Source organism: Trachemys scripta, chromosome 15, assembly GCF_013100865.1.
Source record: "Trachemys scripta elegans isolate TJP31775 chromosome 15, CAS_Tse_1.0, whole genome shotgun sequence".
Lineage (NCBI taxonomy): Eukaryota > Metazoa > Chordata > Testudines > Emydidae > Trachemys > Trachemys scripta.
In genome coordinates, this window is record NC_048312.1 from 8160006 (window position 1) to 8173626 (window position 13621).

General features: G+C 43.2%; 1 protein-coding gene across 5 annotated transcripts in view; it reads right to left on the reverse strand.

Moving 5' to 3' along the window:
* Window positions 1–1263: 1263 nt before the first annotated feature.
* The window catches only part of RILPL1 (Rab interacting lysosomal protein like 1), a 37345-nt gene continuing 24987 nt past the window's right edge, over window positions 1264–13621 (reverse strand). Inside the window, exons 7-9 of one of the 5 annotated variants that reach the window (XM_034790670.1) lie at window positions 10626–10713; window positions 8509–8554; window positions 7177–7285 (exon numbers count right to left, since the gene is read on the reverse strand). In XM_034790670.1, coding sequence (XP_034646561.1) covers window positions 8552–8554; window positions 10626–10713 — 91 coding nt within the window. In that variant the 3' untranslated portion in view covers window positions 7177–7285; window positions 8509–8551. Of the gene's footprint in view, window positions 1956–6406; window positions 7286–8508; window positions 8555–10625; window positions 10714–13621 lie in introns of those variants that run through there. The other 4 variants (XM_034790673.1, XM_034790669.1, XM_034790672.1 and 1 more) reach the window with 4 other exon arrangements.

The following is a 13621-nucleotide window of genomic DNA, read 5'->3' on the forward strand; positions in this document are numbered from 1 at the left end:
TTGCCTAGAGAGCACAACTCTGAGGTTACGCCCACCCGAACTATTTTGCAAAGCAAGAAAATGCTTTTCTGGGTCAGTCCATCTTCCTCGACAGCTGAGCTGGCTATAACATGGTTAAAAGTTGTAATGGAGATGGAAGCGAACTTAAGAAGAGTAAAGCCCAGCCCGTCCATGATTTTAATCTGAGGATGAGAATGGTTGCTGGGTGCACTACAGCTGCTAGTTGTAACTGACTGCCCCACCTCTGTTACAAGTGTAAGGTAGATAAAGGCGTTTTGTGCTAGAACCTGTGTAGTTTTGCTTCTAGCAAGCTCAGCATATTCATGTTTAGTAGGGAGAGGCCCTGTTGAAAGCAGGGCGGCGGCAGCAGCTATGTAAATATTCTTACCAGAACAGTTCCAAACGGTCCTCCATTGTTTACACTTTGGCCTAGATCGCCCTGTGCTTACTACTCAATCTTGAGGCTAGTTCAGTCCCTAGTGCAGTTCTCAAACTGTGGGTCAGGAGTCGGGACCCCAAACTGGGTTGCGACCCCATTTAATGGGGTCACCAGGGCCAGTGTTAGACTTGCTGAGGCCCAGGCTGAAGCCAAAGCCCAAGCCCCACCACCCAAGGCTGAAGCCGAAGCTTGAGGGCTTCAGCCCAGGGTGGAGGGGCGCAGCCCCCCCCCTCCCGGGGGGGGGGGTCATGTAGTAATTTTTGTTGTCAGAAGGGGGTCACGATACAATGAAGTTTGAGAATCACTGCCCTAATTTACGCCCAGCTGTCCAGGGCTCCAAGGGCCATTCTGGCAGCTGGGGATTTGTGTGGCTCAGGGACACCCAGAGCCAAGGGCTAGAATAGGAGTGACACAGGAGCTTCCACTCTGCTTTGCATCAGCCAAGGATTTTCCCGCACAGTGAGAAGCTGGGGGGGGGGGGGGGGAAGGGAGTTGCACTGTGGTGGAGTCCAGCATCTGATCCATTGTTTCTAAGTCCTTATTTCAGTGGTGAAAGTTTGTTTTAGAGGCAGGAACAATAGAAATCTGCTATAGTGGCTTCCCCTTCAAATCTGCACTATTCCCCCTCCAGGCTTTCCCCTCTACTGATCTGCCAGCCTCTCAGTTTAGTTCAAGGAGACTTTGTTTGCATGAGGAGCAGTACAAGCTTTGTGAATGTGTAAAGAAAAGATAAACCCCTCAGCTATGTGCCAAATGAGTAGAACCCACTCAGGATCGCATTACACACTGTATTTCAACACCAGATAACCTAAGACACTCACATAGCAAAGTCCATCAGAAATATTTATTAGATTATTGAGGAGATTTACTGTTAGACCAAAGAAACCTCAAAGACTCCGCACAGTGAATGCAAGACTGCTGTGCCTCTCACCTGGCTTTTCAAAGAAGAGCATTTACTTGAATCTGTCAAAAAGCTACATGGTAGATATTCAACTCTCTGCCTATTCCAAATGAGCAGCTCTTCTCCCAGTAACGTCCTTTCAGATGACTGCCCTCCATCTGAGGGCGTTAGCTGAAAGCATGAAAAGCAGGAAGCCTGCCAAACAATCAGTGGGGCCACTGTAGGATTGAGGTGCTAAAGGAGCACTCAAGGAAGACAAGGCTGTTGTGGAGAAGCTAAATTAATTCTTTGCATCAGTCTTCACTGCAGAGGATGTAAGGAAGATTCCACAGCTGAGCCATTATCGTTAGGTGACAAATCTGAGGAACCATCTCAGATTGAGGTGCCAGAGGTTTTGGAACAAGTTGATAAATTAAACAGTAATAAATCACCAGGACTAGCTGGTATTCACCCAAGTATTGCAGAACTAACAACTGTGTAACCTTTCGCTTAAATCAGACTTTGTGCCACATGATTGGCAGATAGGTAATGTGACACTGATTTTAAAAAAAGGATCCTGAGGCAATCCTGGAAATTGTAGGCCGGTAAGCTAAACTTCAGTATCAGGCCCACTGGCTGAAACAATAGCAAAGAACAGAGTTATTACACATAGATAACACAATGTTGGGGAAGAGTCAATGCTGCCTTAGTAAAAGGAAATCATGCCTCACCAGTCTATTAGAATTCTTTGGGTGATCTTCAAGCGTGTGTACCAGGGTAATCTAGTTGATCTAGTGTACTTGGACTTTCAGAAAGCCTTTGACCAGGACCCACACCAAAAGGTCTTAAGCAGTCATGGGAAAAGAGTGGAGGTCCTTTCATGGATCGCTAACAGGTTAAAAGATAGGAAACGAAGGGTAGGAATAAATGGTCAGTTTTCAGAAGGGAGAGAGGTAAATAGTGTGGTCCCTCAAGGGTCTGTACTGGGACCAGTGCTGTTCATCATATTCATAAATGATCTGGAAAAGGGGGTAATCAGTGAGGTGGAAAAGTTTGCAGATTATACAAAATTATTCAAGATAGTGAAGTCCAAAACTGCCTGCAAAGAGTTACAAAGGGCTCTCACTAAACTGGGTCACTGGGCAACAAAATGGCAGATGAAATTAAATGTTAATAAATGCAAAGTAATACACACATAATCTAACGGGGTCTAAATTAGCTGTTACTACCCAAGAAAGAGTTCTTGGAGTCATCATGGATAGTTCTCTGAAAACATCCACTCCATGTGCAGTGGCGATCAGAAACAGAAAGTTAAGAACCATTAGGAAAGGCATAGATAAGACCAAAAAAGAACATAATGCCACTATAGAAATCCATGGTACACCCACACCTTAAATGCCATGTGCAGTTCTGGTTGCCCCATCTCAAAAAAAGATAAGTAGAGTTGAAAAAAGTACAGAAAAGGGCAACAAAAATGATTAGGGGTATGGAACAGCTTCCACGTGGAGAGATAAAAACACTGGGACTGTTCATCTTAAAAAAGAGATGACTAATTAGGGACATGATAAGAGGTCTGTAAAATCCGGCATGATGTAGAAAGTGAATAAGGAAGTGTTATATACTCCTGCACATAACACAAGAACCAGAGGTCACCCAATGAAATTAGTAGGTTTAAAACAAACAAGGAAGTAGTTCTTCACACAATGCACAGTCAACGTATAGAACTCATTGTCATGGGATGTTTTGATTGCCAAAAGTATAACAGGATTAAAAAAAGAATTAGATAAGTTCATGGAGGATAGGCCTATCAGTGGCTCTTATCCAAGATGGTCAGGGATGCAACCCCATGCTCTGGCTGTCCCTAAACGTCTGACTACCAGAAGCTGGAACTGGCCAACGGGGGATGGATCACTTGATAAATTGCCCTGTTCTGTTCATTCCCTCTGAAGCATCTGTCACTGGCCCCTGTTGGAAGACTGGATACTGGGCTAGATGAACCATTGGTCTGAACTGCTATGGCCAGTCTTATGTTCTTACTGTTTGTGGAGTCAGGAGTGAAATGGTTAATGGTATGTTTCAGTAGTAATTAGATTTCCAAGGTAGCAGCCCACAGAGATGAATGGGGGACGTTCAAACTGCTTAGTGCCATTGTTTCAGATGGGCTGCAGCTTTGGCCCAACAATAGTGCAGTGGTGTCCACTCTGTGGGGCGAACTTGACACACAGAGCTAGAAACTTCCTCTCTAAGATAAGCACTTAGATACTGGGCTAAGTATTAGTTTATGTATTGTTATTGTCCCAGGTCACAGCTCTTAATCAGTTTTGAAAGTGGTTTGCGGATTCAGTTTGTAAACCTACTACATTTTCGCAGTGCTTAATATTGCTGGAGTGTTGTTAAAGTGCCAGACAAACGGCTATAAAGAGGATTTACAGGAACATCACAGTGAATTTCACAGCAGGATACAGTACAAACTGGGTTTATAAAGAGCAGCAATGGTCTGGTGTGTTGTCAGTGTAATTGTCCAAAATAACGTATGCAAGTGCTGTCTATAGCACTTCCCTACTAGGGGGAACTCCCAGCACTTTGGGAAGCTGCTTTATTTTCTTCTGAAGTTGAGGAATAAAAGTATGATAGTAACATAGGAAAGGGTCATTATCTAGATTTCCTACATCTTAAATGCATCATACAATAGCAGTACCTTCCTGGTTTCATTTACATTTCTTTTCCCAACTTATCTTAGAAACTTGGGAAAGTATTATTGTTTCCTCATTTTGTGTATGGGGCTATGCATAAACAAAGTGTATGCCCAATCCACATTTTAAAACAGGTAGTGGAGATACTTGCTATAGGTGTGGCTTCTCTTAAAAGATGAGAAATATAGGTCATAAGTTATTTTAGTGTGTCTAATTCTGGTTCTGTTTTCATAGCGCAGCCTTCATAAAATGCTAGTGTTGGACAGTGCTATCAGCAGCTCGAATGTGAATGCGTTTCAAGTATCAGACCCCTCCCCCTCTGCCTCTGGGAGTGAGCCTGCCAGCCCATATAGACAGATTCATGCTAGTGGGGCTTGCGCTAGTGTGCTAAAAATGGCAGCATGGGCATTGCAGTTCCAGTGGAGACTCGGGCTAGTCACTCCAGCTCACACCCAGCAGCTGGGGTGGGCTTTGCTTGAATGCCTGAGCTGCTGCCCAAGCAGCACAAGCCACCTTGCTATTTTTAGTGCACCAGGTTGAGCCCTGCCAGCACAAGTCCATCTATCAGGGCCGGGAGGCTTGGTCCCAGCTGCAGTGTGGGCATAGCGTTACAGGCTAAAGCATAACCAACCACCCAGTTATTGGAGTTGTACTACAGAACTAACTGAGGGGTTCTTAAGGAATGATGTACTTGAATGTGTAAGGATGTGACGTGGCTGGGAATGTGCAATATCAGGGTAGGTCTACACTTAAAACACTGCAGCTGCACTGCTGCAATGAAGATGCTACTACACCGACAGGAGCGCTTCTCCCATTGGCGTTGCTACACCTCTGCGAGAGGCAGCAGCTATGTCAACGGGAGAAGCCCTGCTGTTGACATAGCACTGTCTACACGGGGAGTTAGGTGGTTACAACTGCGTTACTCAGCAGTATGGATTTTTCACACTCCTGAGTGATGGAGTTATACGGATACAAGGTTGCAGAGTAGACCTGGCTTTGGCCTCATTTAGAACTGTTAACAGACTGGTGCCTGTAAGCGGTTTCTGAGGTGAGTGGACGTAGGCCCCTAACTGAAAAGCCCAACCAGTGCAAGGGACGATGTGGGGAACATTGACGTTATCCTGTAGAGTGGAAAGAGCTCAAGGTCATAGCACAGTTCACTCCCATTTAGAGTACAAAACAGAAGAGCATTTGAACCACGATGCAACAGGTTTTCCAGCCCTGCTGAGTTATAGATAGGTTCGAGAAGAGGTTCCCTAACCTGTACATACAGGGATTTTTTTTAAATCCAAAACCAGTAGTATTAAACCAGTCTAAGTTCAGAATACAAATTTGTAGTCACACTAGGGAAGAGTGTTTGATGAACTCTCTAAAGCTTATTTTCTGCTTACAAGTTTCCTCGCTGGTTCAGATCCAGCAGTGTCAACAACACTGGGGAGCTTTAGTATACACGGAGTGTGGATTGCTGCCGTAATTTAGCATTGTGTCCTGTCCAAGCAAGTCTAACCACTATGCTGTTAAAACAGCAAGTACTGCTAGGATTTTTTTTTAAGAATTACCCTAGAGCATCCAAGCCAATAGGCAAATATATGCAGATACATCTCACCGATGGCAGAACTATGCAGTAGTATGACTCTTTCTATAGTACAGCTGAGCCCATAAAATGGCTTAAACTCCATTGTAACAAAGAATAGTTCTCTCTCTGCTTCAACAGAGTGGACAAGGCCTCTCTCACATTAGGGGGATAATGTGTAGCAGTTTGGGTAGCACGGCTCTCAGGGAGTGTGGTTCAATGTGGTCTGGGTGGGCACCCATTCCAGTAACAACTGTCTTACAGGTGGATTTGCTAGTGGGTGTTTATGGCCACTACTCAGTTGTTCAAATACAGTTAAATTGGGGATGGGCTTACCAACTCACCCACTGAGTTTCAGATCAGACCTTCCCCTAGATCATCCGTGTACAGAGGTGGGATTTTCATTATAGAGTTAGGCCCCACTGCTCCAAGCTGTTGCATGTAACCAAGGGTCCATACAGAGCACCCCTGCAGTATAACATGTGTTAGCTTAGGGCATAGCCTGCATGATTGGGGTTTTAGAGTCTATTGTCCCCACAGGCCCAACAATTTTGGGGAGGGCTGGAGGTGAGATTGGGGGTTGGGACTGTCTCTACACAGAACAAAGGAGTTATCATCCGACTTAAAACCTCTACTATACTTGTGTTAAAATGGTTTTCAGATAGGGAATAAGAACTTATTTAAGGGCTGCCTGGGGCTTTGTTCAAAGCCTTTTGTGGGAAAGTGATCTCTTTCCTGTACAGCAGAGGTCTGATATTACACATAGAGAGGAGGGGTGGAGGGAAAAAGGGCATGGTACAAAGAAGAAAAAAAAAAATGCAGAGTGTTTAGAATTCCTCCATGTGAGCAATTCATTTTCTGTTAATACTGCATAACTCAGAGCAAAAGGCAAGGCACACTCACCTCGTACATCAGTATCTACATGCTTTAGGCACTATAAACAACAAGGGGGAATATACAATCACAGTCCCTCACAGCTGTTCCAGTTTCTTTTGTATTTTTATCAGTTGACGTTCCAAGAAGTTTCTCTGCAACCTGTGAGTTTGACAGGATACAGCTGTGGTAGGACCTGCCCTGGAAATAGCGTATACACTGCAAACTCTCTCTTTGAAAGTGTCATTAACAGAACTAAGAAAAATCCCCCCCACCCCTCCCCCAGTTAACAAACATGGTATCAGAGTCTTCACCACTAGATATTGTGCAATGCAAATAAACCTCTAATAATGGCACAGGGGGCTTTTTGGTTTAAAGAAGCTTGTGTTACTGTAGTTAATGCAAGAGTCAGACAGACTTGTTATTCAGCACAAAACCAGTTATCTAGAAGCTTCGATACCCGAGAGTATAAATAACCATTACTACAGAGCCTGGATTCTGTTTTCGGAGAGCAGTCGCCACGTAAACACTGAGGAATCCCTTTGGAAAAGTATGTCTGAAACAACCGTCAACATGTGCCAGGCAAATAAAAAATGATGAGCTGCCAGATTTGGTTACGGAAGCTTCTTGTTACTAGAATATTCAGATCTACTGTGGTAAGCAACACGGCTTGGAGTGTTAATCACAGATGCTGAAGGGCCTCTTGGCCTTGTTCGGTGTAGGAGTCCTCTTTGTTTGAATCTGCCCATTCGCCAAAAGTATCCTGGAAGTGAACGTTTTTCTGTGTCGTCTGCATGCGTTTTTTATCACGAGAGAAGAAACTAAACCTTCCAGAAAGTAAGAAAGACAAATTAGGACCTAGTCGTTTGGAGACATTTGAGATAACTGATTCACGGTGCAACAAAACTTAAAGAGCAAAAAACTGTTTGCATCTGCAAAATGAAGGCAGCGAAGCCTGATGGAGTATTTGTCAAACATTATTCAAGATGAAGTCACTGCCATCTCCAGCTGCTTTGTTACTGAAGCTTCAAAAGAAGCTTTAAATGCTGTGACCTACACACACGTGCAGTCTTAGTTTGGGTGTATTAGTTATTTAAAAAAAAACAACAAACCCACAACAATGAAACAAAAGGATTAGTTTCATGCCATAAACAAAATAAATTGGGATAGTATCTTTTTGGCATGAAAATGCTACAATATGATTTTAAGTAGAAAGAAAAAGTTGGGGGTGTGAGGGAGAGAGGGAAATAAGTATAAGAAGTCACTAAAACAGGGGTAGGCAACCTATGGCACGAAGATTTTCAGTGGCACTCACCCTGCCCGGGTCCTGGCTATCAGTCTGGGGGGACTCTGCATTTTAATTTAATTTTAAATGAAGCTTCTTAAAACATTTTAAAAAAACCTCTTTTACTTTACATACAACAATAGTTCAGTTATATATTATAGACTTGGAGAAAGAGACCTTCTAAAAATGTTAAAATATATGACTGGCATGTGAAACCTTAAATTAGAGTGAATAAATGAAGACTTAGCACACCACTTCTGAAAGGTTGCCAACCCCTGCACTAAAAATTTAAAGAAATGTTTAAAGTGCATACTTCTAATACCTTAGGCCCAATTCCAGCACACACCTAAACACGTATGCAAGTGTTTGCAGGATCAGAGTCTTAATACACTAAATGTGCATATAGTTTACCCACACCCAGTGTGTGGGTGCTCAGTTAATAGTATGCATGAACTGATAAGCCATTTTAATAAGCCTGTGAACCGCAATTAAATGCAAAGCTGATACTACATAAAATTAAAAAATATCAGTTTTAGTTTTTCTTGTTTGTATGGCAGAGACGTTACCAGCTAAGCAAAATAATTTTGTTATTATAGTGAACCATATATTAAAAAAATGCAAAAGGTGTTCGTGCAATGTTAAAATGTAATGTCTGTTGGGAAATGCAAAAAGTTAAGGTACCATCTTCAGCGTTAACCACAATGCATATCCTTCCGCTTTTATGGTGCTCTATTTTTAGGACTTTTTGTTCTGTTTGTATAGTACCTAGCACAATCGGGTCCTTGTCTATAAGTGGAGTCCTTAGGTTCTACTGCAATACAAACAACAACATGAGTACTACATAAAGCTACTTTTAAATACAGGATAGAAACTACTACTACATGAGTACAGTTCAAGCAAGTTAACATTGCTGCTGGGACCTGAATGTTTGCATTTCCTAACTTTTTGATTTTAAGGCTGCAGCATTTCCATTTTAATTTCCGGTTTGTTCTAAGAAAGTATATGTCAGCATTACACTGCACCGTCACCCCAGAGCTTGTAAATTCATTATGCTGTATCTGTTTTTGATTGGTTGGTTTTTGTTTTTAAAGTCCAGATTCCAAGTCCTCCTGGCATAAGTGCACTGCTAACTAGGGCTTTCCCCTGTGCATATTTGTTCCTGCATTTTCGAAATGTTTATAATTAACATTTTTCAAGTTTAGTAAAGCACACTCTTCAGTGAGGACAGCTGCATTTACATGCTAAGTTTCAAGGGTCAAAATTCAGCCATTTGAGTTACTCTCAAATTATGATGTAGGAAAATGGATATTTTATATATAAACTATTTATTCTAAATCCAGCTGAAGAGATTTTGGTGAACTTAGAGTGTCATTGTTGGGCCAAGAAAGCATGGAAATTCTCAGTCCAAAAGTTGAATGTTTAGAAAGATTACAAGTTTGTGTGGGAAGGGAAGGAATTTAGAATGAAAACTATTTTGCAGCCTTCAGTGTAGTGGTTAGGATTACCATACGTCCAGTTTTTCCCGGACATGTCCGGCTTTTTGGTAATCAAACCCCCATCCGGGGGGAATTGCCAAAAAGCCAAACATGTCCGGGAAAAATACCGCCAGCCAGGCACTTCCCCTCCCGCGGCTGCTGTGCTCCTCCCCTGACTCTTCGGCTCTGTTTAAGAGCCGAGCTGCCCGAGCGCTACCGGCTTTGGGCAGCCCCCATGCCTCTGGACCCTGCGCCCCCGGAGGGGAAGTGCCCGGCCGGCAGCTCGGGGTCTGGAGGCAAGGGGGCTGCCCGAAGCCGGTAGCGCTTGGGCAGCTTGGCTCTTAAACAGAGCCAAAGAGTCAGGGGAGGAGCAGAGCTGCTGGAGCCCAGGAGAGGAAGTGGGGTCCGGAGGCATGGGGGCTGCCCGAAGCCCGAGCGCTACCGGGTTCATGGTTTGCCGGGAAGCCTCCAGACCCTGCGCCCCTGGCTGGGCGCTTCCCCTCCTGGGCTCCAGCTGCGCTGGGGAAGCGCCGGCCGGGGGCGCAGGGTCTGGAGGCTGCCCGGCAAACCGTGAACTTGGTAGCGCTTGGGCAGCCCTTTTTGCGTGTCTGGGAGGGAGGAGGGGTAGTTACGGCTGGGACTTTGGGGAAGGGACGGGGGAATGGGCGGAGTTGGGGCGGGGAAGGGGGGTGGGAAAGGGTGGGGCCAGGGCCCCATGGAGTGTCCTTTTTTTATTTTTTAAATATGGTAACCCTAGTAGTGGTCACTTCACATGATCACCATAATAATCAAAATTCAACCAGAATTTGCATTAGCAGTAGTCAATGCCCTCTTGATAGGCAAGAATCTAGTTGTAGAACTTGTTTTAAGTACATATAATCTGGATAGTGTGGAGCACACAATAGGAGACCAAAATCCACAGTTAACGTGTACTCAGACATGTAAATGACAGCCTATAAGTAAAGTAAACACTAGGCATTAGCACAGCTATCGGCCATTATATTCTGTAGAATTAATTTGTAGCAGGTCAAAAAAATTACAGTTTTTAAAAAGCACTTGTCATGATAGATCTAACAGGTTTAGTAAGCAAAATTAACAGATGTTGGTTAAAATGCTCTTATTGAATTAATTTCTTAATGGGTAATGGACAAAGTGGTTGAGCATGGTAACATTAAGACAAAAATGATGGAACAGAATAGTCAAGACTGAGCATTCAAATACTGAAATGAATATGTACTGATTGATCATTCTGATGGGCAGCTTTTGAGTTTGTGATCCCATAGTCAGCCAATGAGAATGCAACCAGCAGTTTATATTAAAATACGTGAGGGTCATGCAAAAAAAACAAAAACAAAAGAGAGCCCACAAAAAAACCACAGTACGAAACATTTAAAAAAAAATTCCTACAAGGGACACAAGTCTTCTTATTGGCTGCAATGTGGGATCATCTGGAATCAATCCAGCTGCTACCATGGGCATTATGGCTGTAAAGATCCTGGTCAGAAAAGTACAGGCACAGAGATAAGACTGGAGTAATAAATAAAAGACATTCCATAAAAGACAGGTAAACAAGATACATAGGGTTACTTTGAATTATCACACATGAGAGTAGGGAAGAGAGAGAAATGTATCTGCAGCACCCAAGACAGTTGCTCACTTGCACTTCTGGGTTAGATAAATTAGTACCGTAATTAAAATCTGGTTGTTATGCCATCTTAAAAATATTCATAACTGAGAGGTCAAATTTCTGCTGTGATGCAGCACACAGCCTTGGTGTAACTTCACCAAGGGATTATAATCTCTAGCAACGCAGAGCATGAGAATACATTGTTTTTCCAGTTTACAGGTTTGTAAAAGAAACAGGCACATACATAACAGTGAAGTGAAGAATGAAGGTGGATGTTAAGAAATACAAACAGTGCTCTACAATACAATAGCTACTGCTTTTCCATGGATATTTGCATAGGAACTAGGGTTAGAAGTGATCCATTTTACAGTCTTAAGGGTATTACAAGTGACAAAACTGATACTGTCAAGTTTAAAAAAAATATATTTGAAGACTCGAAATAAACCTCATTGCATTCTACTTGGTTAAAAAGGGCCCATGTCTCTTTTCTGAGTGGTTCTGCATCAATACACATGCAGAAATGCCAACCACAGGCAGCGATAATACTGGTTTCAAAGCCTTACAACTATGCTAGAAGAAACATTATTTGATCTGACTTGCTGTGACAGTTTCTTTGCAAGTGTTCAGCCCTTTTACTGCACATCATACAATTCATGCAACTTGGAGGTACACTCTGGTGCTCAAAAAACCTGAACATGAGAGAGCACTTTGGCTAGATGCTCTGTATGACTTGGCCCACACAAAGCATCTTCGTCCATACCTGCAACACCCTCTGCTGTTCTAAGGATTCTCCTCTGCAGATACGGTCAACTGTGGCCAATTTATTTTTGTGCTTTGGACTAATGTCAGTTAAGGATAAAGTTGAGATCACCAGAGTCATTTCACTTGTGACCTAATGCAGCTCAAAAGCCTTCCTAACACAGCTGCTGTAGCTGCTATTCTTGGAATCAAAACAAACAAACCTTGTTATATTATTCACCATAGCTTGGACTTCTAGTTTTACACACCATGGCCAACTCAGTTATCTATAGCGCTCAGACATCAGAACAAGATGTAAGACTACTTCAGGCATTACACTGAACAAACAAGTGTGGTACTCTTAAATAAAAGGGTCTTTCTGTACAGTGTATAAACAATAGAGCCAGCATTTTTAATTCCAGTGCCGATGCTTTTTCCGCACAAGTATCTCCTTTTGGCTGACGACAGATGTTCTCTCATTACATGCAGCCATAGAGGAATAGAGACAAACTTAATGGTAAATTAAGGTGATCTCAGGAGATCAGTGCCCCTTTAAACTTGTAGAGAATCTAAAAACCAAGCTGTAACCCCAGGGAGGAAAAAAAAAAAAAAGTAGATTTCAGAACTTCTATTTCCCTTAGCTGTTTGCAAATGCAGCAACTCACTAATTGTATGAGCCAATCCAAGATGGTAGAGAATATGCCTGGTGTCTTTATAATACTGTACTCACAGTGAAGGGAAAGACGTGTATTTTAAATAGGCAGACATACAGCTTTTCCTAAGAGAATGGCAATAAATCTGTATTTTCTTAGTTAGGCTTTGTTGAGAGATGGTTTGAAAACAGGAGGGGCAGCTAAGGCTGTCAGAGTTCTAATCCCAGCTCTGTTCCAAAGGAGTACTCAGGTAGTGTTTTTAATCTATTACATCTTATCCCAGTGCTATTGCAGGTTTGGAGAGCTTACAGTAGAATGCTGTGGTTACGGTGTCCCTCTATGGTTTTAAGCAGGTGACTTGGGGCCTGATCTTACAAGGTGCTGAGCAGTTCTGAGTATCCACAACTTCCATTGGCAGTGGAACCTGGAGCACAGGAATGACTCAGCACCTCGCAGAATCAGATCCTAAGTGACTTGACTAAGGCTCCTTTCAGCCACAGTTGCGTCTCCCAGCCCTGCAGCATCAGTGGGGTAAGCTGTGGTATTTTGGTCTATTAATTTGGCTGCATCTTCTTTTTGCCTCCACTTCCCCATCTGTAAAATGGATATAATGGGATTTATTTACTATTTAGGTAATTAAATGGTTATAGTCTCAGGGCGCTGAAAGTCTGCCTGGAGCAGGAGAGATCTGTCAGCTTGAGGGATAAACTGTATCCCTAACTCTCACCTGACCAAGCAGCTGGCTACCTGGGCTGTGTTACTTCTCCTTCTGGTACCTGAGTGGGGGGCTGTAAAGTGGCAGCTGCAGGAGAAGACACAGAAATGGGGGCCTTTTTCTTTCCCAGCAATTCGGTTTCCTTTCATTTCAGGCAATCACATAGACCCCCGGCACCTGCCAAACCTTGGCCTATGTGGGGACTACTAAAGTCCTGGAGTGCCCCCCAGCTCGGGACTGCAGACAGTGCCCCAGCCACGGAGGACTGCTGGTGCCACAGTTTCAGGCACTCCAGACATGAGAGAGACAATGAAGACAGATGGGTTCTGTCTAGGGAGGCTGCAAAAAAGTTCAAGTACCATTGTTGTCTTGGTTAACTTAAGATAAGGAAAGAATTATCCCAAATTTAACAAAAAAATAAATTTATATATATACACACACACACACACACTTTATATTATATTAAAAAAATTAAAAGGGTCCCATTTCCCCCCTCCCCCCCCCCACCCACACACACCCTGCAAGAGGCAGGGGAGGAAAAAAAAAAAAAAAAAAAAAAAAAAAAACACACACCACCACCACCACAAGGTGTTGAGAGTGCCAGTTGACAAGAAAGCCAGTTCCCCCAGATAGCAGGTTTGGTACACAGTTCCATATCCCAGTAAGAATG